Genomic DNA, 26427 nt, shown 5'->3' with positions numbered 1-26427 from the left:
ACAGATCAGATTAAATGTGAGTAATGTGTATTTTGCATTAAATGATGGATTGATCAAAGAAATGAATTGAAAAGCTTTCTGATTGCGTTATAAAGATCAGAAAACTGCAAGTATGACATTATCTGGGTCATAAGGAAGTTCTGTATCACAGTGTGCAATTATTTTCCTTTTTTTATGCTGACAGTCTTTCTCTTGAGAGATGATCAAAGACGAATGTTCCTGGTTCAAAACAAGTTATGAAAAGACCTTTGACTCAGTCTCATTTAAGTCCATTACTGTAAAGTTAACTATCCCGAGTTTCACAGACGGGGCTTAAGATAGTCTCAGAGTTTTAACTGAAAGCAACTTGCACTGATATATCTAAAAAATATGTCATGTTTTGTCTCAAGATGCACAGCAGTCATGTTTTTTTTTTCTAAGGCAAGTTTATAAAAGCAATTTAAATGTCCCAATTGAACTAAGGCCTAATCCTGACTTAATCTAAACCCTGTCTGTGAAACCAGGCCGATATTTACTCTGATAATATTATATTTACTCAACAATATGCCACAGATTTGTATTGAACCCAGTACAACCAGTCCACGTCACTTCAGAACGAGTACAATTTCAATAGTTTGCAATCTGCTGAACGAGACAATTCAATAACTGACAGTGTTTTACATGAATGTGTCATATATTTACATATGTTTTATTATTAAAGTTGGCTTTTAAGAAACATTTCACAAAAATATACAAAAGAATGTCTTTACAAATGATATGTACATTGATAATAAAATCATAATATGCATCTCTTTCAATCAGAGTGATACATTGAAGGAGAGAACATCATCACGACGAGTAAAATCAAATTAAAAAAACAAAACTGATTCCTAATCAAAACGAATGTGATGTTATAAAGGCTTCAGCAGCAAGATCAACAGTGATTTCAGATAAGACATTATTGAAACAAACTCTTTTCATTCATTTTCTGAGGGATTGCATCACCATTTTTTTTTTCCTTTCTTTTAAACTTTGATCTCAGACATGAAACACGAAGCATACGGTTCATTCCTACTCACACAAACGGACATCTCAAGTTCACTAATCGAGCTAAAGCTGCTACATATGAGGTTAGGAGTGTATCTACGGTTACGGGAGATCAGACCACGTTCAAGATCAACATTAAAAGACCACTGGACAACCACAGTGAGCAGGTCAAGTATACAGTGCATAGAATGCTTTGGCATGCTGACATCCTAGAATATAACGCCAGTGTTACATTCAGGGAGAAGGCCACAGGAGATCTATTAAACCTCAGAGAGAATCACCAAACTAAACCAACATTAAGAAACACAACACTCAATATCAAATGAGAATCTCCACACCTAAATGAACAACAAAAAATGAAAAAAAAACACTCAATGGGTAGTTTAAGGCTAATCGTACTTTTGCTTGCTACAAGTTCTTTTTCATTTGAACATCGATAATTACGCTCTGCATCTTGTAGCTCAAGATTTTCTTTGAAAGAAATGAAGGAAAACATGAGGGGGTAAACACTTACACATCTGACAGATCGTTTACTGTACGTCGGGTCTTGTGACACGTTGGCCCAACTATCATTCAAAAAACGGTTGAGTTCAGGTATGGGTGAACATGCATCCGGTCACAGAGCAGTCATGTGACCCGTCGGCTGGGATCGTGATGTTTCGAGGCCGCATGCCCTCAGTGAGGAGTGTGGACACACCGCCATACAAACAGGCTGTAGAACACACACAGAGAAAATTGAACATTATGAATGGGAAAGTTTGTAACAATATTAATAACACTCCTTTTATTACAGCAACCAGGAATACTTGATTCTGATTGGTTCAGGTCAGGATGGATAGATAGATAGATAGATAGATAGATAGATAGATAGATAGATAGATAGATAGATAGATAGATAGATAGATAGATAGATAGATAGATAGATAGATAGATAGATAGATAGATAGATAGATAGATAGATAGATAGATAGATAGATAGATAGATATGCATTAGCACATATTGCAAAATTTTAATTTTGGATCCTAATTTTGCCTGGGTCAGTCATGTGTCTTTCTGAAATAATTATATACATGCACTATCATTCAAAAGTTTGGGGTCAGTGAGATTTTTTTATAAACTACTTTTATATCATTATCATTTACATATTACACAGTTTTGAGTCAACATAACAGAATAAAATGTGTTAATGCTTTTGTAAAAAGTGAAACTAAACTGACAACTTGGATTGGATCACTTAACAAACACTGAATCTGTCTCTATATGCTGATTTTAAAGAGGAAGAATGATAAAGAAAGAACAGCAAGATGTGTGCGTGTGAGGAACATAATGAAAGCACAAGTGAACACACACCTCCTGTCATCGCCTCCAGCACTGACGACGAAGCGGTCCCCACTGGTGAAGCGGATGTTGGTCAGGTGGGCCGAGTGGCCCAGAAAACGCTTGTGTTTGGCCTGAGGAAACAGATTTTAGCTATTTTATCCTTGAAAATGCAGAAATATGTGCAGCACAGGTCAGAAGAGTGGACGAGGGAACATTTTATTTGAATATATAACAAGTATGGGTATATAATAAAAACACAAAAGATTTTACAATCCAATTATACAGCTGAACTTTGGTTGTTGTGAGAATGTTTTGATCTGTTTTGGCAAAAACTGTCACATCCAGCCCTTTTTATGGTCTTGTGATGTGCTGTCACATGCCATGACATGCAATATACAATATGCAGAGACAGCAAAAGTTACTCTGTGGTTTATATTTATCTGTAGGAAACAGCACTATTGGCCCTTGTGAAAAAGAAATACACTTTAGCATACTTATTACATAAATAAATAAAATAAAAATAAAAAATAAAATAAAACGTTTTCGGCCACTTACAGTAACTGCATGTTTTTTTTTTACAATTACATTAAAATGTATTAGTTTTACATTTATATTAAATGCAATTAGCTGAACTTAAGAGTGCTTTTTTGGCCCACTTTAGTAGGACGTAAGTACATCTTTATATGTAATTTCACAATTCTATTGTCTTTGAAATATGGTTATTGTGTGCTGTTGAATATGGACAAGCAACTATAGTAAACTAAAAGTATAATTTAATGGCATTTTTATTTAAATTTGTATGTTGTGTATTTAAAGATATTTGTAAATACACATCTGTAATGATGAAGTTGCAACTGAGCAAATTTAAAATAGATAAAAAAATTAAATCAAATGCTTTACATGTACTTTTAGTCAACGCATCAAAATAAGTGTACTTCTTTAAAGCACAATAGATTATTAAAACAATGCCTTCTAAAGTATAAATTATAAATTGACATTACAAAGTAAATGCACTTTTTAAAGGTGTAGACTACTTGAAAAATACAGTAGTCATGAAAGTGTACACTCGTTTTATTTCATTAATACTATAATGCAAGTACACTTTAAAAATACTTTTAAGATATGAAGTACAGAACAAGTGCACACTCGATATAATGAAGAGCACTTTGTTTTCACAACGGGACTGAAATCAGGTCCAGTTTAGGGACAATCAAAGCACATCTTTGTCTTTCTTACTTCGTCACTTTACAGAAACTGTAATCATAACCATAAATTTCACCTATCATATTATTTAGGTATAATTCAGGGTAGAGTTAGGTTTTGGGGTATGGATATGATTAGGACTACATTTTCATAAAGGAATATTGATCCAGGAATATGTCTTACTTGGCCAAATCACAGTGACCAATCATCATGCATCACAAAAAATTGCATGTGAAACAACATTATTCCTGTAAATAAAATAAAAAAACAGTATACTTACAAATTTCTCTGGACAGGGAAAGTCGAACAGCTTTACCATTCCAAAGTCATCGCCTGTCACGATGTTGAGGCCGGAGTGAGACACACAAGCGCAGGTTACGTCTGCTTTATCTGTGTTCCTGGACCAGATCCCCACCACCTCATCCCCTAGGACACTGCACAGACACCCAAACACACTTCATTTCTGTTTTATGGGATGCTTTAAAAAGCTGGAACCACCAACTGTTACCAAGCAGGTCTATAGTAAAGGTGCACCAGGCAGCAAAACAAGACCTTTAGCTTGAGTTACAGAATGAATTAGAGGCAATGCAGCAATCACAGACTTTCCTGTCTGGACAGGATATGACTCCTCAGAGGACCCGACAGGGAGGCACTCGAGGAATTTTACGGCAATTTCTCAGGATCAAAGTAAGGGGCTCATGTTTGTTCACTTGGGCAGAGGAGAAGTGTGGGTGCGTTGCAGCGTTACCTTGTCCATGTGGCCCAGGTTATTCTGTCTATCACTGCTTGCTCAGTGACTTGCTTCCCAGAAGGCACCTCATAGACCACACGTTTATAAGCACCAGTAGACAACTGTAGAGAACAACACATGCAGACAGTGAATATCTCTGTAGAGCTGATCTAAAGCTGTGAGAAACAACAGAGAAAGTCAACGCCGTTTCTAAATGGAGAAGAGGAACCTTATTTGTTTCTACCTTTAATAACATACTTTGTGTAAAGGATTAGGGCAGGGCATTCCCAAACAGTTTTGTCCCATTTAACAAAAATTGCTTACTTGAAGTACCACCTGAGATTTTAACAACACATTCACTTGTGCACGGTTCTCTGATTTTGGTTAACGGTCACAGGTCCGTAAATAAAATATTTATAAAATAAAAACATCTAATATATATATTTTTAGTAATTATTACATTTTCATTGTGTTTTATTTTCATAACAGTGTGAAGAGCAGAAACCACATGTTTTTTTATTCAGATTTGCTTCCATATGTGGTCCTAAATCAAATACAGGTCTGAAGTTTTGCAATGTGACCTAAGTCTGAACAGTCATATCGGAATTCATGTGACTGTACCGTCACGCTTTTAATTTTAATTGTATATTATTTCTGTAATCAGTACTTTTTTTTTAAAGTATGCCAAAGTGTACTTTTTTTTCAGAAGTGGCAATCAGGCAATTATCATTATTTTTCTCAGATTCTCTCCCACAAACAAGCACACACACACACACAAACACACACACACACACACACACACACACACACACACACACTGTACCTGCACATAGCAGCTGTCCGCAGAAAAATCCATCTGCATGACGAAGCTCGGGATGTCCCTGCAGCAGTTGATGCGGTTGAGCTGCGGTCCTAAAGTCAGGTCATAAAAATCCACAGCGTTCTCACTGGAACCCACAGCCAGGTAACGCGAGTCTGGACTGAACCTGAAGGAAAAGAAACTGTAGTTGTTGCAATGGACCACATTAATGGTAGAATTAAGCCCAGAGTAAATTATTGCTCTCCTTTCTTTCTAGACAGCAAATTTCTCAATGCCTCTCTGATTAAAGTCACACTGTGCGTACAACAGCGCATGTGCGAGTGACTTGAGCGCTTGAAAACAAACTTCACTAGATGTGCTGAATGCGTCTTTCCGTGCTCACGGCCAAAGAAGTATACTTTGAAAGGCTCATGCTCTCAACTGTGAACGAGACGGAGAGGAATGCAGAAAATTAAGTATACCCAGGGCTTCATAGCATTCACCAGAAGCTTGTTTCTTCCTCAGAGTAAAAGTAAAATTCGACTTAAAGGTGAACTATGCAGGTTTTTTACCTAAACTGAACAGCTTCAGAGTCATTGGAATGGTTATATTACTTTTTTCGGGTTGAATGGTGGTCGTCTCGCACACCCCTATCGCAGGCCCGGTTCTACGGGGGTGCTTGAGGGTGCTAAGCACCCTCAAACAAAAGTGAAAGCACCCTCAGATTAAATTATTAATAGCGCACATGTAAACGAGATTTTGCCGACAATAGAAACAGACGGATTCACACTCATACATATAGGCTAATACACAAAATAAATCCATTAAACTTATTTTTCAAATCAGAAATGATTTAATTAGGCTATGCTTTCATGTTTAATGCATTTGATTGGTTGTGTCCTTTCACGATTGTGATACGCATAGGTGAAGATGTCTCTTTAATTGCCCATTTTGTTTGCGTGTGTGCGTCCCGCTCAGGAAATTAGTTTACGCTAACAAAATGAAACCTTATTATAAAGTGTTACCATTTTTTAAATAAAATGCCTAGCGTTTCTGCTGTTGGTTTGAAGCTTTAAAAGAATATTTAGTTGCTAGGCAGGCAACGTGAAACCTTTGAGCTAGTCAGCTTCATGTCAGTGACTATACTTCACAGCGGTAGAGTTACTCACAGGACACTGCACTTATTCGCAATCACAAAAGTTCATTATTTGCTCGTGTTTTAAAGCTTTGCCGGGTTAACATTTCATTGGCGTTCTGTTCTAACATGACGCACTTTTTCTGAGCATGTACGCGCGCGCGCACTATAAAACGATTTTTGTTGGGTCAGACCCATAGCTGGCGATGGGGGGCCGAGACTGAGAGAGCTACATGGCGCCACATGGAAAAATATGCACCAAACAAGCCACTTTGAAATTTTTCTATTTTCATGAATACAAAAAAACGGTACAATATGAAATTTGGGTGACCCTCCCCTAGACTAAAAAATTTGGATGACCCTATACGTTTATGTAAGCACCCTCACTATTTTCAGAAGCACCCTCAGTGATTTGGTTCTAGAACCGGGCCTGCCCTATCGCCTGTGAGCGGAAAAAACACCCCTGCAACTTTGGGCCGGCGGCGTCAGGAAGTATCGCGTGATATCAGGTCTCGCGATTACGGCAAAAAATATGCTAAAATTATTGCGCTCCCTCACGCTGTTCGAACCCGAATAAAGAAGACGTTGTAAAGAATGTCCCGTCTGCTGTGATGTCGTTGATCTACTAGCCTCTGGTATCTGAGAGTCGCCAACAAGTTTTTCGACCGTGTTGTCAAATATATATTCCGAAGCTGCAAAAATCCAGCGAAGAAATTCACGAAACTGCATAGCCTTGCTTTAAAATTACCTTTATTTTTCACTCTGCAGTGAATATTATGCATGTTTACAACATAAAATAATACATAAGTCTCACCTGATATCTTGTATGGCAGAGCGCCGATCTCTCTTCTTCCCCCAGATCTTGAGAGAGATGACGAGGAGGATGATGAACTCCCCGTTCTTCATGCCGATGGCCACCATGTCGCCCTCTGGGTTGTAGCTGACCGTGCGCGCAGGATGACCGAGGTTCACTTTATTGAGCATCTTCTGTTTTTCCATACAAGAACGCATTTGAATAAGCTTGTATCTCAGAAAGAATGATTGACTATGCACACAGGCATTGTATAATTTACCCGCTCTGAAATGTCCCAGAGGCGCACAGTGCCGTCCTCGGCAGCAGACAGGAAGACGTCTCGCGTGGGATGAGCTCCAACACCCCAGATAGGACCGTCCATGTGGCCGTTCACCAGGATGTTACAGGCTGCATTCTTCTCTCCAACCTCAATGATCTCAGCGTTACGAGTGCCTACGAGAATCTTCCCCTAAACAATCAAGCAAGAGGACACTGGGTACCGTACTGTAACTGGTGGAGTCACACTATTTATGAAGAAAAATCTTATTAACCAGCATAATCTTTCTGATGAAGGTGGTTGAACAAGGCTAGTTGGTTCTAACCGGCTATAGAAATGTAATTTTATTACGGTACTTTTGTTTCCACTTTCTTAAGACAAATTCAAAATCTCTATGGAAGCTCCTTTGCTATCTATCTAGTATCTATCTATCTATCTATCTATCTATCTATCTATCTATCTATCTATCTATCTATCTATCTATCTATCTATCTGTCTGTCTGTCTGTCTGTCTGTCTGTCTGTCTGTCTGTCTGTCTGTCTATCTGTCTGTCTGTCTGTCTGTCTGTCTGTCTGTCTGTCTGTCTATCTATCTATCTATCTATCTATCTATTTATCTATCTATCTATTTATCTATCTAGTATCTATCTATCTATCTATCTATCTGTCTGTCCGTCCGTCCGTCCGTCCGTCCGTCCATCCGTCCATCCATCCATCCATCCATCCATCCATCCATCCATCTATCTATCTGTCTGTCTGTCTGTCTATCAGAAAAATATTGTGGGTGAGTTGTTGAGTTATTATTTACATATGCACACCAGCATCCCACACAAGGCATAATTCAGGGGAGTAAATCTTTTTAAAACACATGAGATCAAACATTTGTAAATCAATCAATCAATAAAAGTGGGTCCACACTATTACAAAACACATCTGTTAAACTTCTTAATGACTGCTGACCAAAATGTACTGTCAGAGGTCCATCCTCTAGTCTATAATGTATTGATTTTGTATACGCGCTGTACCTTGCCCCTGCAGACAGAGCGGACACAGTCTATGACCTGGCCCGTCTCCAGTCTGAAGGCTCTGCATCTCTTCAACTCCTGATCCCACAGTTTCAGCGCACCTCCCTCCTTAGACCTGCAGAGGGCAGCCCACACACACACACATCACCATTTACTACAGCAGCTTTTCAGAACGCTCACACAAATTCAGAAAACAAAGATCCACTTACGGTCGTTCTTTGCCTCCCGTCACAATGAGCCCGTCACGTAATGTGGTGTACATGGTGAACACAGGTCCGGTGTGAGCCTTAGCAACGATTCTCACTAGAATGTGTTCCTTCCACACACACACATCTCCACTAATGGTACCTGTAAATGTCAAGTTATTCTGAAAAGAAAACAAACCTGCACTAATCTAGTGACCTCTAAGAGAAAAACAGCACAAACATGGCAAAGCACAGCATTTTCACATCCTTTTACACTGAATCTTTAAAAGTGAAATGTGATTTTTTGTTTAGGTTGAATATAATCATAAACAAGTTTTTGAATTACTTCTTGACTTAACATCTTGTTCATTTAAGCTCTGACACACAAGTGCACAAACAAATGCACACATATGCATGTATGTATACATAAATACCTACTGACACACATTCCCACATTCAGTTAAAGTTATAGTTCACCGAAAAAAATAAAAACAGTTACTGTTTGGGGTTAGTAACTTTTTGTTTTCTTGTTTTTTTTTAAAGAAATAAATAGTTTTATTCAGCAAGGATGTATAAACAAGAAATGAGCTGTCAGTAATTCCAGCCTTATTTCCTGTTCAAGCCTATGTAGGTTTGTAACAAATTTGCATAATGCCAGCCTATGGTCTTTACTATGGTCTATAACCCACATTCAAACACTGTATGGGCCCTATTTTAACGATCTGAAACGCAAGTGTCAAAGTGCAAAGCGCAAGTAACTTTGTGGGCGGATCCCGGCGCTGTTGCTATTTTCCCGGCGGGATAAATGACTCTTGCACCAGGCGCAAATGTAAAAGGGGTTGGTCTGAAGTAGCTTCATTATTCATAGGTGTGGTTTGGGCGTAACGTGAAATAAACCAATCAGAGCGTCCTCTCACATTCCCTTTAAGAGCAGACGCTTGTTCCATGGCGGATCGCTATTATAACGGCGGATTTGCCAGCGCACGCCAGGAGCGGTTCACAGCCGAGGAGGCCGACGTTCTCGTCAGGGCCGTAAAACACAGAGAAGTGACATTGGGGATGATGGGAGAAACCCACCCAAATTAGCTTCGGTTAAACAGGCGTATATTTTGGGTAAATGTGTAGCCTAATCTAGATATTATTATTTTTTAAATCTAGATAGATCTTTTTCACATCTTCACGGACACAACAATGATTTCCCTCGTGTGTTAATATTTTTCCTTGTAATAATGTATGATTTGCAAAAATGAAAACTGCTGCATCTGTTTATATTAGAGAATCAAAGTGGATGCGCGTTAACATTATGGCCAAGCACGCGCCCTTAAAATACCATATCACTAACGCGCCACTGTCTTTAGACAGTCTTTTCCTGGTCAGTGGCGGAATTGCTTTCTAAAACTGTAAAATAGCACCATGGAAGTTTTGCGCCGAAACACGCCTCCTCTTTGCGCTGAACCGCCCCCGCGAGCGCAAGTTCATTCCCTAATTTACCGACGTGCGTCTGTGGAGGGAAAAGTCCGCTTTGCGCGGGTGCAAAATAGGAATGATACATGCGTTGGTGTTCAAAGTCAATTGCACTGGGTGCAAGATAGGGCCCTATGTGTTGCTTAGGACTGGAAGAGGTTTTTTTTTCGACATGTCAAGAAGATGTTTTTTGATGTTGACATGTTTTTTCAGAGTTTTTTGAGCTGAAAATGCATCCAGTACTGTAAAACCGACGCCAACATTACTGTTGTTCACATCACTGCGTATACAAGTGCTGAGGAAGCCTCCGGAGCTGAAAAACAGATAATGTACAGTTTCCGACACGCGCTGTAAATGGTAGACCAATCGCAACAGACTGGGCCGTCTGACCAATCAGAGCAGAGTAGACTCATTAAAAGAGGCTGACTCCTTTTTTTCTTTTCTTTTCTTTATTATCTTGGATGGATGTAAACCTATTGTAGATGACCTCAAAAACTAAATTAGGAACCTTTAAAATGGCATAATGGGGCACTTTAGGCAGTACACCTGTTTTCAGCATTGATAGTAATAAACAACAGAAATAAATTATATTTTAAAACTGCAATAATATTTCACAATATTACTGTTTTTACATTTTTTATCAAATAAAAGGTGAGAGACTTTTTTTCAAAAACAAATCTTACCGACCCCAAACTTTTCAATGGCACTGCTTATTTTTGGAGTTTGACGGCATCAATTCCCATTTGCTTTCATTTTATTGAAAGCATTCTGCAAAATCGAATTTTGTGTTGGTTTGGAACACCATGATATTTTTCATTTTGGGTGAACTACACCTTAATCTCTCCCTCCCTAAAAACAATTACAAGTAGAGCTGAACATCATGTAGAAACAGAAGAATACTTACAGCTCCAAATGCCACAGAAAGCATGGTCTGCATACGGGCGTCCTCAATGGAGCTCAGCACTCCTTTATTACTGAGCAGGGCTTTGCCGGCCAGCGTCCAGAAGCGCACATGTTTAATCCCCACCGACACAAACTGAGTGTCCGAATCGGGTCTGAACTCGGCCACAAAGATCCGCTGGGTGTGACCGGCCCGACTAGCTATTTTGGCACCTTCAAAAAGAATTCAAACAGGTAATAAACCTGATATAAAAACCCATGAATGCAGACGGGATGCAGTGGGTTGGTTGGTCTGTACCTTCCTGCCACTTCCAGATGGTGAGGGTGTGCTGGGGGTCCAGGCCCACAGAAAGCAGCAGTTTACCGGTGGCACTAAAGCTTACAGAGCAAACGCCCCGAGAATGATGGCAGCGTAGCACAGAGAGGGTCTGTTTGTTCATGGCCTCCCACACGTGGATAGAAGGAGACGTGGCTGCAAATACAGAGAGAATTTATTCATCCACTGTTGCTCAGATATGTAATCTAATATGACTACGGTATATTCTAAAGCATATTTGAAAGCATATTTCACATCCTTTGCTCATAAGAGTAAGTATGCTAATAACTCAATAATTAGTTTTCCATGGCAATCTGTTTGTTTGTTTGTTTGTTTTTTAATGGAGAGTGTCTCTTACCTGACATATCACCAGCATCACCTAAGTGAACAACAATAGCAGTTAAACATGGTAGGAGAAACACTAAAAATATATATATAATTTTTAACTCCATTGGTGCAAAAAAAGTACTGTTTTCAAAGGTGAAGCACCACACTGTCCAAACTCAAAAAGAAAATTGCCATTTCAAGCAATGTGTGCAAATGGCAATAAAGCACAGCAGAGCACAGGTGCAACCATTGGAAGGAAAATTTCAAAATCAGATATTTTTTAATTGTTTTTTTCTCTTGAGGAATTCATTCAAGTAATCTCATATATGTTTCCTCAAAAAATCGTCACACTTTGATTAGATATGCCAAGATACCAAAGTCTGCAAAACTATTTCAATGTAAACTTATTTCTCATTCGATTTTTCCAAGACCAACTTCTCTAAGCTATGCTTTCCATGTTATTTTATATAGCTCTATACTCTGTATGTCATTGTCTTATTGTTAAATTAGAGAAATGTCCAGGACAAAGCTGATACCATGGCAGTCAAAGTGAGAAGAGAGGGTGAAGGTTTTCACAAACATACCTACTTGGCCAGTTGCCACCACATTGGGGAACTTTGGGTGCTGATTAATAGTCAGGCACAGAATATCATCACTGTGATCCAAATAGAAGCTCTGGCATGCTGACGGCAAACGAACAGAAAAAGAAAAAAGAAAAACAATGATGCTCAACAACATTTTTGTCCCATCTTTATGCCTGTTTGAAAGAACTTGATGAATAAAATCCATATCTAATCACTTACGCCCACTCTGGCGCATTAAAATGCATGAAACACGCATAACATATGGCAGGCATCTATGAGTTTTCTCCCCACCTGTTGTCAAGTTCAGGACGACCCCTACTGAGGCAGTGTGGTAAATGATGTCCGCCCCCTCATTAAGATAATGCACATTGTTGCGGCAGTCGTTGCCACGGTAACCAAACACCAGTTCAAGCACCAGGTCCTGCAGAGAGAGTCAAAGAGGGGTGTCTGAGGTCGTATCCATGACAACGGCTGAAAGTATCGGGCTCTCAGGATGTGAAAGGGCAATCAAGAACGGTTAGGAAGATCATCTAACCACTGAGGGACAGAGCAGTCTGTAATCAACATTTAATAGATTGAAAAGGTACACTACTAAGTCATTTATTAGTAGCCTATAGTATAGACCTTATAAACAACGGCGCAGCCATCTTTAGAATATTGTCTTTGAACTTCCGTTTTTGCGGTCGCTCTGTATATTTCTATGGCATTGCTGTCCAGGAGTTAATAGCTTTTGAAGTGGATTTATTTAATGTAAAGTTAACAAAAGTTATCATGAGGATTGTAATGTTTAAAGAAGATGTCTTAACAAATGTCAGTAGACCGGGAAGATTTTAAAACGAGCCGTTCATTCATAAATACGCAAGATCACTGCGAAAATACAGACCGGAAGACAAAAGATGTGAAAGATATGAAAATAGTATTGAGTAGAATGGCATAGGATACTACAGAAAAGTAAAAAAAATACTGTATACTATACTATAGTATAGTAAAGTATATCAGCCTATAGCAGGGGTTTTCAAAGCTTGGGGTGCGCATGAGGGCATGTCAGGAAGGAGTAAGGGTATATCCTGGCGACAAGTGTCAATTGACTGTTCGCAAAGACCCGCCCTCTTTAGTTACTGTTGCTACGTCCGACAAGCCATGGCGCTCTCACGCCACACATCATGTTCTCACGCAGTGAAAAATACAATGCGGTGCAAAGAGGACACTGACATGCGTCGAAAGACAGGGCAGACCTTTGGGTTACCTTTGATATGAAACAAAGTCAGATCGCCTGTCAATCAAACTCCCTGCGAAGGGGGAATTGATAGAAATTTTGTAAATATATCGCAGAACACAAAGAGAATAGGATAGGATACAATACGATAGAATAGTGCAGTGTAATAAAATAAAGGGCAGGAAAAGACAGGACAAGACAAGACAGGACAGGGTAGGATAGGATAGTGTAGTACAATATAGGACAGGAAGGGAAAGAACAGAAAAGAAAAGTATGATATAGGACAGGAAGGGAAGGAACGGAAAGGAATGGAATGTACGATATAGGAGAGGAAGGGAAGGGAAGGGAAGGGAAGGGAAGGGAAGGGAAGGGAAGGGAAGGGAAGGGAAGGGAAGGGAAGGGAAGGGAAGGGAAGGGAAGAGGAGGGACGGAAAGGAATGGAAAGTATAATATAGGACAGGAAGGGAAGAGAAGGGAAGGGAAGAAAAGGAATGGAAAGGATGACATAGGACAGGAAGGGAAGGGAAGAAAAGGAATGGAAAGGACGACATAGGACAGGAAGGGAAGGGAAGAAAAGGAATGGAAAGGACGACATAGGACAGGAAGGGAAGAGAAGGGAAGGGAAGAAAACGAAACAAAGGAACGGAAAGGATGACATAGGACAGGAAGGGAAGGAAATGATGACATAGGACAGGAAGGGAAGGGAAGGAAAGGATGACATAGGACAGGACAGGAAGGGAAGGGAAGGGAAGGGAAGGGAAGGGAAGGGAAGGGAAGGGAAGGGAAGGGAAGGGAAGGGAAGGGAAGGGAAGGGAAGGGAAGGGAAGGGAAGGGTGACATAGGACAGGAAGGGAAGGAACGGAAAGGATGACATGGGAAGGGAAGGGAAGGGAAGGAACGGAAAGGATGACATGGGAAGGGAAGGGAAGGGAAGGAACGGAAAGGATGACATGGGAAGGGAAGGGAAGGGAAGATATAGGACAGGAATGGAAGACAAGAGAGGGAAAGGAAAGGAAAGGACACTGCCCATCACTCACTTCAATAGGCCTCTTTTTCTTGCCCACGTTGTTGGTCTGTAGTTTCTCTGGCATTGGTGGAGCCCTGCTCACTGGGGGTCTGCATCCAAAGACAAAACACTGCCACAGTCAGACTTACAGCAGTAATGAGGTCAGGCAGTGACCGGTGAAAAGGACACCAGACATCTGGCATGGTTACATTTCACTTCATGTTTTCACTGTAACATAATACTAAAAACAAAGATACTGAGTCAGCTCTATGTCGGATAGTTTGTGATATATTACAAATGTTTGTGTGAAACTTTTGTAAAACTAAAATTAAAAGTTTGTGCAAATGTGCAAAAAAAATCCTAAAAGTATCAGGTAGAATGAGGCGTAAGGGATCAGTCTAGTCTTACCTTGAGCCCCTTTAAAAGCAGCATTAACAGAGAGAGAGAAAACGTTAGAAGTGTCAGTTGAGCAGTTCCCTCAAGTGCTCCAAAAAACAAAGAAGCACAACACAGGGACACTGAGAACACAAAACAAAATACAACAAAAATGTATTCATGTTCACTTGACAGCATATGCCAAAACACAGCATGACAAGCAAGAGACCAGCTCTGTCTAAAACTAGCTCAGTAAATAGCATAATTTCCTTACACTTAAAACGAATAGTACACCCAAAATTCTTACTCAATGCCATGTTGTTTCAAACCACCATGACTTTCTTTCTTCCTTATAACACAAAAGGTGAATCTTTGAAGAATATCTTGGCCAATGTCTTTAATATAATGAAATTAAAGGAGGACCTAGGTTGCCAAGCTTCAAAATGACGAAAGGAGAAAAGACACCATGAAAAGTGTCATAGAAGTGGTACATATAATGTGTGTGCTATATTCCAAATCGTTTAAAGCTGTACAATAGCTCTTTATGAGAAACAGACCAAAATTTGACCAAAGTTGTTCCCTTAGCTCTCCTTGACATGTTCATGTACGCTCCAGAGATAAGTATCCTGTTGTTTCACTAATAACAAAACACTTTAAAGGGCACCTATTATGGAATTTTGAAATTTACCTTTCATGTAGTGTGTAACATAGATCTAAGTGAACAAAAACATCCTGCAAAGTTTGAAATATGAAAGTGCACCGTATATAAAGTTATTGTCTTTCAAAAGTGAGAGTCGACTCGGAGTCATTTTTATGAATCGTTAGAAGACCGAAGCTTTTTCTCTGACTAGATGACGTCAACTTGTCAAGTTATTTGAATACGATACGCCCACTTATTGCTCTCCAAGGCCAGCAGGGAAAACATCATGGCGACGAGACGCTGTGTTCTGAAGTGCGGCTCAAAAGCAAACTTTTTTCATCTGCCCAAGGAGGAGCATTTGAAGACTAAGTGGCTACAATTCATATAACTATACCACAGAAGTATAGTCCGAGCCTTGTGCTTTGTTCGCGCCATTTTGAAGACGATATTGCTTTTTAAATGCAATCAAACTTGGATTCGCGAGCTGGCTGATATTGAAGGAAGGTTCATTTCTAAGTGTATTTGCATCAGCTTCCTCCTCCGTATCACAACCTGTAAGTGTTATTAATAATTTTTGCTTTTATATTTTATGTAGCATGCTTAATAATTATTTTGTTTGTTGTGTAAGCACCGTTTAACGTTAGCTTCTAGGTCTTCAATGACAATTGTATTGAGATATGTGAAGTGTTTGTCGTTGTTTTCGGAGTTGTCTAAAGAATAGAGTAATAACTGTAACGTAACTGCATTTTTTGTGTAAAAACGTTATGTTTATGCATCGGGCTAACGCAAACAAAGACTGATTGTGCTTTTACAATATGAACTCTGGGCTATGCTCGCTAACATAACATTAAATTATTTATCTTATTTTTCGTTTTTTACTACAAACTATAAAGCAGTGGACTATAATCATTATTATAATACAATTTAATTGATAAAAGCATCATTGTACTCCGTGTTAAAAATAAGTATTATCTCTGTAAACACTGCTGGGTCATCTGACCAATCAACGCAGATTAGCGTCGCGCAAAGGAGGGGTTTGAAAAACGAGTCGTTAAACGAATCATTTGGGAGTCGGTGAGCAAATCAGGTAAAAATAAATGCATATTATACGAAAACAAAAGTGTTTTTTGTCATTGCATGCATGTAAAACTGTTGTTGGGGACTCCCTAAACAACATTAGGAACATTTTAAATGTCATAATAGGTGCCCTTTAACCATATTTCAAAGACAATAAAAGTTAAATTATAAATAAAGATGTACTCAAGTCCTACTTAAGTGGGTCAAAAAATGCTTACGTTTAAATAAATGTATTTAACATTAAAGTCAGTTTGCACTTAAGTATATCATTTGTGTTATAAGTACTCCTTTTAAAAGTGTGTTAAAGTGATCTTTTTTATAAGGGACAATGTCAGATTCATAAACAAATCATTGTTCTTGTTTTTTGCTTTGTTTTTAGAGAGAGAGAGTCAGAGGTTTTTGATTAATTTGATCCAATTTACAAAACAAGTCTGAATGATTCGTTCACTAATCGGACTGATCCTTCAACAAGAGTTGAAGATTATTAATGAATAACTAATTACATTTGATCTGTTCCTCACACAAAGATATAGTATGGCTTTATAAACGTTGCAATGTAGTGCATGAGTCATGTTTCACTTTTTTGAAACTTGAAAAGCTTCAGTCCACATTTATTGTCATTGCATGGAAAAGAATGCATCCATCTATCTTCCAAACCACTTGTTCTACTGTATGTGGGGTTGCGGTGATACGGAGTAGCCAACTACAATAATTTAAATTTCTCACTGTCTTACATGGAAGAAAGTAATTGAATGGATGAGGGTAAATGATGACATAATTGTCGTTTTTGGGTGAACTAATCCTTTAATCGTCTTGAGAGAGGATGCAGGGAGCAAAGCATGAGCAAAGTTCCCAGCAGCCAAAGCAGCAGCATTACTCTTTAAACAATTAGCGGTGGAAAGCAGCAATAAAGTCACTTCAGAACAATGACAAAATATCTGCCAACAAAGCACTGAACATAATGCTGTGCCATCTACTCTAATTTAAGACTTAAATTACCTGCTTTTAAAGCATATTGAGTTTAAAATAAGAGCAAACGTAGCGACATGCGGTTTTATGGTTCAGTTCAGGGGAAAGGTACATGGGTTTATGGATTTGATGGCTGTTGCCATGCGGCTTAGCAAACATCCGAAGAGCATGAGAGGAGGAGGCACATGAAACTGGTTATATTCTCAACAAATGACACTTTTTATTGATCTTCTTACCTGACTACGCCCTGCCTTCACATGGTAAGAGAGAGGAGTGGAGTGCAGAGACAGACAGAGGAGTGAGGAAAATTGGAAAAGACAGACATGAGGGTAGCATGTCACTCAAAGCCAAAGAGTTCCAGAATATGCACTTTTTAAATGCCTTCTCAATTAAGGTTTCAAAACTTCTCAATTGAACTTGAGCTCAATTTCGATTAATCCCTGAATGTGTCCGCAGTAATGCATTTACAATGGGAATCTATGGGCAAGAAAATCACACGCATGTGAAACATGTCTTTTTATGTGAAGAATGTATTTTTAAATACAATTCAGTGAAAAACTGTGTAATTTAAAGTGCCCCAAATATGCTATTTTAATATGTAGGTCTCCTACAATTGGTTTACCTGTATCCAAGGCCAAAAAAATACTATAATTGTCTGAAAAGGTTAGATAAAGGAATTTGTAGCATGGATTTGGAGTGCAGAAAACAGTGTCTTCTTGTCATTTCTAAACCTCAACTACAACTACAGTGTTTGAGAGCGGGTCAAAGCAGACGTCGTTTGCGGGCTGTCAATGAAGACCATAGGCTGGTATTATGCAAACTTGTTGCATTGTTATGTAGGTTTGTAACAGGAATTGAGACTGGAATTGCTGACGAGTTCAGAATCGATAACACTACTATTCTAAATGAAGGTTTATTAAGGTCACTATTCTCATGCTAGCCCATATAATGTCTAAATCTTGTAACTATACCTTTGAAACAGTGTGTATTTTTAATTCCGGGGAAATGCCTTCGCCCATAGACCTCCATTGTAAGTGCTTTATTGTAAACGTAATATTTGATAAGCAAGTTGAAATGATTTACTATGGTAAAAAAAAAAGAATAGATGTAAACTGGTAACTAACCAGGAACATCCCTGTTAAAGACAGTTTAGTGTGGTATTCCAGCAGGAGACAGTAAATCGTTTGGCTTTAGAGATTGTGCCACCAACATGAGCTCATTCAAAATGGTATATTAGTGGTAGAGTGATGGTGAATTTGAAATACAAGAGCTTATAGAAGCAGTAAAGTGGATAACTAAGAGTATTCAAAACTTCATATTACAGGGTTACAGCATTTAAAAAATCCATCTATCTATCTATCTATCTATCTATCTATCTATCTATCTATCTATCTATCTATCTCCATCCATCCATCCATCTATCTATCTATCTATCTATCTATCTATCTATCTATCTATCTCCATCCATCCATCTATCTATCTATCTATCTATCTATCTATCTATCTATCTATCTATCTATCTATCTATCTATCTATCTCCATCTATATCTATCTATCTATCTATCTATCTATCTCCATCCATCCATCTATCTATCTATCTATCTATCTATCTATCTATCTATCTATCTATCTATCTATCTATCTATCTATCTATCTATCTATCTATCTCCATCCATCTATCTATCCATCTATCTATCTATCTATCTATCTATCTATCTATCTATCTATCTATCTATCTATCTATCTATCTATCTATCTATCTATCTATCTATCTATCTATCTATCTACAGTCTACTAATACTCTAACTAGAGTTAGTTGACATGTAGTTACAAAGTTACGTATAGTTAGTAGAATGTCTAAAGTGGGTAAAATAAAGTGTATTCTTTAAGCTACCAAAGAAAAATAAAGTAATGAAAAAAGATGCTCCATCTAAAGTTGTTCATCCTTAGGCCCGGATCACACCAAACGCGTTTTTCAGGTTCGAAAACGCGAGGCGCACAGCACTGCAAAAAAAAAATACCCGATCACACCTGAAATAGCAGTTCGCTGCGGTTTTTATGTTGCTAAGCAACCACCGAGTCAGCTGTCAGTCTAATAGCGAGCGCGTGCAAAAAAAACTTTGGTTTGTTGTCAAGTAAACGGTCACATTGTAAACTCGTAAAATCGTAGAGCTCCGGGTAACCCGAAACAGCCACCACAAGTTTCTCCTCCATCATAGTCTGTGGACGTTGAAGCAACTGTAAACTTACGTCACGAACACAACGGAAGACCCGCCTCTCCATTAATCTGATTGGACAGTGGAAAAAACCGCGATGACGTCGGGCGCTTTTTCCGCTCTGAGTTTTTTTTTTTTTTTTCAACTTAAAAAACGCGAGGCGCAGCAGGCGCATAAACAGCGCGCAGAACGCTCACTGCCATAGGAAAACAATAGAAAAAAGGCGGCCCTCACTGCAAAAAACGCATTAGGTGTGATCCGGGCCTTACTGTAACATTATATTACAGAATTGTCACAGTCTTGCTGTGAACATCAATGCTACATTGGGTGTCATTCCTAACCTACCTTTCGTCTACCGATGGCTCCTTCTGCTGGAAGTGTGGCTTGACCCCCGTCATGGGTCGCAAGTTTGTGGATAAGGCCTTGATTACATACATGAGCTCATTCTCCCGAGTTACATCACTGTCATACCCTACACAGAGCAACACACAGATGGAGAGACACTTTACTTTTATATCTTGCCATATGGTAATTACACAGACATTTTGTCATATGATGAATGGCTACCCTCTTTAAATCTAGATGGCAGTGATAATTGTTTTTTATGAATGATCTTTCTCACCTCCATCATCTTCGCTCTCAATGTCAGACTCTTCGCTGTCACACTGTCTGGCCTCTCGGCAGCCCTCGTTCTCATGGTTCCAGATCATCAGACAGGTGTCGGAGCCACCGACAGACGCCAGCAAAGAGTCGTCATGTGACCAGCGCACGTTAGTCACATGGGTACTGTGGGCAATGTACCGCTTAAACTTGGCGTATTTTCCCTATTCAGATAATGACAATGTTAACAGGCATGTAGCAGGTAAATAATAAAATCAAAATATCTACAGTAAAAGTGAAACGGCCAAGCATTTTTATATTAGTATAATAGTGAATCGTGGTTTCTGATGCAAACCTGTTTTGTTCAGTTCGTCTAACACTGTTTAAAAAGTATTTTAAATAATATATAGTGTTGATATACAGAACACATATTGGCTAGCTTTCTGACTGCTGAAATTATTGTGGGTTTTATTAATTTTTCTGGTGTTATTTTTTAGTACATAAGAGCAAATATTATGTATATTGTAAAAAGACATCACAATAAACATTAAGGTACTTTGAAGTAGTATTTATTCATATTAAGTAAATTAAATTAAACATAATTTAACAAAATGACTAACCAAATGTTTTAATTTTATCTTAAGTGGAAAGAAATCTACTTACATGTTATAATTTAGCTTTAGTTTATGGTGAAAAATGCAAACAAATTAAATTTACCTACATTAAGCATTATTTTGGCTTACTTCTAAAGAAAATATATTGATTGAATATATATGGTTTTATTTTCTTCTTCTTCAAAATTCAGGGTTTGAACAAACCATAAATGTAATTTAGGAAAACCTAATACATTTGGCCGTAGCACATTTGAGGTTTTTTTTTTTTTTTAAGTTGGTCAAAAGTATATATTTTCAGTCTATATATCTAACAAATCTAATTGATCATAATAATACAAAATTATTTAAAAAAAAAATATATAAAAAATACAATAAATAACATTACAATTTGATTTGAGGCATCAATTATGAAAGAAAGAAAGAAAGAAAGAAAGAAAGAAAGAAAGAAAGAAAGAAAGAAAGAAAGAAAGAAAGAAAGAAAGAAAGAAAGAAAGAAAGAAAGAAAGAAAGAAAGAAAGAAAGAAAGAAAGAAAGAAAGAAAGAAAGAAAGAAAGAAAGAAAGAAAGAAAGAAAGAAAAGAAAGAGAAAGAAAGTCATATCGTCTTGGTAAATTATGACAAAATTTTAATTTTGGGGAGAACCATCCCTTAGTATGAGTGATAGTAATAATTAATGAGTACGGTAAATAACACTTTCCTAACCTTGACTGGATATTTGAAGAGCTTGACATATCCAAGGTCATCCCCAGTTGCTAATAACTTCTTGTCATTGCTAAGACACGCGGCTGTTACTTCGGTAACTTCACTGACCACAGGCCAAATTCCCTCACAGGAACTCCCCAACACACACGTCCATGTGCTCCAGTCGATCTTGTCCACCTGCGGAAGGAAAAGGCAGGATGGAATCTCCTGGTTAATCTCAAAATGACCAGATAAAAGTTAAAAGTTAGACCTTTTCATGAAAAAAAAAACCTAATTATATTGAGTCTTCCCCTGATAAGAACAATAATTTTTAATCAATATATAGGGCCCTATTTTAACGATCTGAAACGCAAGTGTCAAAGTGCAAAGCGCAAGTAACTTTGTGGGCGGATCCCGGCGCTGTTGCTATTTTCCCGGCGGGATAAATGACTCTTGCGCCCGACGCAAATCTAAAAGGGGTTGGTCTGAAGTAGCTTCATTATTCATAGGTGTGGTTTGGGCGTAACGTGAAATAAACCAATCAGAGCGTCCTCTCACATTCCCTTTAAGAGCCGGCGCGCTTGTTCCATGGCGGATTGCTATTATAACGGCGGATTTGCCGGCGCACGCCAGGAGCGGTTCACAGCCGAGGAAACCGACGTTCTCGTCAGGGCCGTAAAACACAGAGAAGTGACATTGGGGATGATGGGAGAAACCCACCCAAATTAGCTTCGGTTAAACAGGCGTATAATTTGGGTAGTAAATGTGTAGCCTAATCTAGATTTTATTTTATTTTTTTATCTAGATAGATCTTTTTCACATCTTCACGGACACAACAATGATTTCCCTCGTGTGTCAATATTTTTCCTTGAAATAATGTATGATTTGCAAAAATGAAAACTGCTGCATCTGTTTATATTAGAGAATCAAAGTGGATGCGCGTTAACATTATGGCCAAGCACGCGCCCTTAAAATACCATATCACTAATGCGCAACGCGCCACTGTCTTTAGACTGTTTTTTTCCTGGTCAGTGGCGCAATTGCTTTCTAAAACTGGAAAATAGCACCATGGAAGTTTTGCGCCGGAACACGCCTCCTCTTTGCGCTGAACCGCCCCCGCAAGTTCATTCCCTAATTTACCGACGTGCGTCTGTGGAGACAAAAGTCCGCTTTGCGCGGGTGCAGAATAGGAATGATACATGCGTCGGTGTTCAAAGTCAATTGCGCTGGGTGCAAGATAGGGCCCATAGAGTTTATGCTTTAAAGCTGAAGAATAACTTTGAGCAAAACTTTTAATGAAAAATGAATTGGCAGCATTCATTTCGATATTAAAATCCAACTCAATCGAACAGGGATTCTGGCCAAAATGCCTCCTACAGAAGTTAAAGGCAGGTGATCAGAAACTTTGAAGGGCTTCCAGCTCTTACTAAATCTTAAGTTATTAAGGTAAGTGTTCACTGTCTGGCCTTAAGCACGGCCTAATTCCCCGCCTCCAAATTTAGAGTCAAGATAATGAAAAGTGGGCCATGTTCTTGCCCTTAAGAGTGCCCTTCCCCTCTCAGGGTGACACACGGTGAGATTTTCAGGATCCATACCTCTGTGGCAGGAATGGTTTGCTTCTTCCCACGAGGGGCCTCAAAAAATAGCTGCTCCTTCACCGATGTGTTGACCTGCAAAAGCTTCCCTAATACAAGATAACAGAAGAGAAACGCTGCGATGTAACAAAGTTAAGCTCAAAAAAAAATCTCAAAAAAATGTATTCTACCAAGATACTGTATGGGCAACCTGCAGTTTGTGATTATATGTAGAGTGACTATATTAATCTACAAGGGCTGGACAATGAAGCTGAAACACTGGCCAATGTAGTGTTGGAGGTTTCACGGCTATATGTGCGGCCTGGCCTGGTAATAGTACAGCTGTACAAAAAATATCGCAATCCACACAACATAATGGGAGAACGTCAGAGTTCAAATGAGGACAAATTGTTGGTGAACGTCTTGCTGGCTCTTCTGTGACCAGGGGCCGGTTGCACCAGCTGGACGCAAATAAGTTGGGTGTAAGCTCTACGCTGGACTTAGTTATGTCCAGCTTTCCAATTAATATTTAGACCTGTTACACAATCTAAAACTACGACTAGTCGCAGCTACGTTTTGCGTAGACGGTGCGCGTACACGCTGACATAATCTACCGTACTGTTGTGCGTTGTAACTGCGGTGATAACTCGTTGATTAATTCTAACAATTCAACCCTGCTGAAACAAAAACATTCAATAAATTCTCTGTCTCCATATCAAGAGGATTGGTGCGGCATCTCATTACTCTTTCATGCCGGAAAGCCCGCTGATCGTGTAGCCTATACACCAGGCGCGCCATTGTCTCAACGTTTTTCTTTATCTTCATTTTCACCATGGAAACAAGTCAAGACTTCTCACTTTACACCTACCTTTGACTAGGCGTAAGATTTAGTCTCAGACGTGCGCTACGCCCAGATGGTGCAACAGGTATTAATTCTACACAGGACTTAAAACGCATTTTACGTTAAGCTTAGTCTTACGGCCAGGTGTACGTCCAGCTGGTGCAACCGGGCCCCAGGACAGAAAGTCCAGGTACTAACTCAGATTGTATCCAAAAAAAACATGCTGCCCAACTCACTGGAGAATTAAATGCGCACCTGGGGTCTCATTTATAAAACTGTGCGTAGGATCCCTACTAAAAGTGTACATGCGCCCGAAAGCCAAAAATGGCGTACGCAAAACAATATTCAGACTTATAAAACTGTGCGTACGCCAGAACCTGCGCAGGATTCACTTTATAAATCCCAGTCAGCGGAAGATTGTGCGCACATGCGTCTCCTCCCCGAAATAACCATATATGGAGCTTACAACGCCGAGTTTTACTATGCATATCCTCATCTGCATATAATTTGCATATGATTATTCACCGACGTGATAACATGTTTAATGGTACAAGACATTAGGAAAATATGAAATACGGATGTGCCGTCACATTACATTAATAAAAATAATTTAGTAGCCTATCCTTGCCTTGTTTTTGAATAAATAAATCAAATAGTGTAAAATACATTTCAGAGAAAGTTTTTCTCAATCTTTTCCACTGACCAAATAGTGTTTTTAATTGATTTATATTTGTAATGGAAACCGATAGACCTTGTTGTGCATTATATTTGCACAATCTGCTATTATCATAGGCAGCAATTATCTCTGTAGTTAAAACATTAAAACACAGCATGCCAAAGGAAAAGTGTTGAAAAGCATATGCATCCACAACAAATATTTATAGGCTATTTATATATATATTTTAACTTTTCAGTAAATGTCATGTAGCTAGTTTAAGTGTTTAACTCCATTAATGAGAATGGCATATTTAATCTAAATGTTTATATCAGAAGTAAAACAGTTTAAATCATTATTTTATTTAAACTGTAATTGTGAACATGCACTGTAGCCTATTTATGATTAGGACTCATAATGAAGATTTACAGTTTTACTTCATCTGCCGTTAGATATGCGTCAGTTTCACTAAACGGCCCAACGCGCTCGCTGGCGCGGACATTTAATGTATGGATATTTGCTTCAAGCGATAGGCTTGGTGAGTGAAATTATATTTGTATTATCTTTCTGTAGCCTACATGTATAATTTTATTTCGATTTTCTGTCTAAAAGTGACCAAAAAGACATTTAACTCCAGCTCACCATCGGTGTCGCCAATTCCCTTTGTCTCCAGAATGTGCGTACGCACGGCTCAAAGTTTGCTTAAAGGTGCGCACATTCTCCCGTCAAGTTTGTTTTTTATAGATCACAACCTTTGCGTGGGAACTGGCGTACGTACGTTTCCAGCCCCGTTTTGTGCGTACGCACGCTTTATAAATGAGACCCCTGGACTCTCAGAAGCTCCACAGAGTCAATATTCATGGTCGAGCTGCTATAGCCAAACCTTTGGTCACTCGTACTAATACCAAATGTCGGTTTCAATGGTGCCAACAGTGTAAATCTTGGGCTGTGGACAATGTAAAAAACATGTATTGTTCTCAGATGAGTCCACCTTCACTGTCTTTCCCACATCCGTGGGAGTTACGGTGTAGAGAAGCCACAAAGAGGCTCAACACCCGGACTGTTGCGAGCCTGGAGTGAAGCACGGCGGTGGATCATTGATGGTTTGGCCTGCAATATCATGCCATTCCCTACTGTGCTTGATGGACACTTGCCAAGGACTACCGAACAATTCTGGGGGACCATGTTCACCTAATGGTTCAAACATTGTACCCTACATGGGTGCCGTGTATCAGCATGATAATGCACCAACACACACAGCAAGACTTGTGACAGAACGGTTTGGGGAACATGAAAGTGAAGTTGAACATCTCCCATGACCTGCACAGTCAACAGATCTAGACACTTTAGTTTTTTTTTGGAAGAGCAGATCCGCAAACATTTTCCAGCATCATATAGTGACCTAGACACTGTTCTGGAAAAGGAACGGGTCAAAATCCCTCTGGCCACAGGACTTGTATCTGTCATTTCTAAGACGAATTGATGCTGTTTGGACGCAAAAGGAGGTCCTACACCATAATAATACATTATTGTAACCTAAAACCAGGTGTTTCAGTTTCATTGTCCAACCCATGTATGTGCTTGTTTATATGAACTTCACATAAAGCCTTATTAGTTGGGAAGCAGCTTCACTCCTGAAGGAACGTTCACTCTGACAGGTTATCATGTGGCTGCACTGTTGGTTGACTTCAGCTGTGGCATTATTTCCACATTATTTCCACTACAACGAACAACTGTGCCCTTAATTAGATTTTACTAAAGTCAGTGCACTTTACCAAGGGGACAACAGTGTCAGTGAAGAGCTTGAGATGAAATAAAACAAGTGTGAGGAAATAAAAGAAAAATCCAGCTAAATATCCTACAGTACGTAAACAGAATAT

The 26427-nt window shown here is 39.0% G+C and overlaps 1 protein-coding gene across 1 annotated transcript in view; it reads right to left on the bottom strand.

Annotated features, from left to right (window-relative positions):
- Nucleotides 1–642: 642 nt before the first annotated feature.
- eml5 (EMAP like 5) overlaps nt 643–26427 on the bottom strand; it is a 104326-nt gene continuing 78541 nt past the window's right edge. The window contains exons 24-43 of the mRNA XM_079633622.1: nt 23073–23161; nt 21499–21675; nt 20206–20407; nt 19929–20055; nt 17604–17607; nt 14338–14436; nt 12376–12505; nt 12085–12183; nt 11532–11552; nt 11156–11329; nt 10862–11070; nt 8518–8675; nt 8309–8423; nt 7288–7476; nt 7029–7201; nt 5104–5266; nt 4299–4402; nt 3831–3984; nt 2378–2478; nt 643–1738 (exon numbers count right to left, since the gene is read on the bottom strand). Coding sequence (XP_079489748.1) covers nt 1702–1738; nt 2378–2478; nt 3831–3984; nt 4299–4402; nt 5104–5266; nt 7029–7201; nt 7288–7476; nt 8309–8423; nt 8518–8675; nt 10862–11070; nt 11156–11329; nt 11532–11552; nt 12085–12183; nt 12376–12505; nt 14338–14436; nt 17604–17607; nt 19929–20055; nt 20206–20407; nt 21499–21675; nt 23073–23161 — 2525 coding nt within the window. The 3' untranslated portion in view covers nt 643–1701. The remainder of the gene's footprint in view (nt 1739–2377; nt 2479–3830; nt 3985–4298; nt 4403–5103; nt 5267–7028; nt 7202–7287; nt 7477–8308; nt 8424–8517; nt 8676–10861; nt 11071–11155; nt 11330–11531; nt 11553–12084; nt 12184–12375; nt 12506–14337; nt 14437–17603; nt 17608–19928; nt 20056–20205; nt 20408–21498; nt 21676–23072; nt 23162–26427) is intronic.

The sequence above is a fragment of the Phoxinus phoxinus genome (assembly GCF_949152265.1).
Source record: "Phoxinus phoxinus genome assembly, chromosome: 13".
NCBI lineage: Eukaryota > Metazoa > Chordata > Actinopteri > Cypriniformes > Leuciscidae > Phoxinus > Phoxinus phoxinus.
Note: the sequence above shows the minus strand (reverse complement) of the source record. Positions and strands in the feature narration are given on the sequence as shown.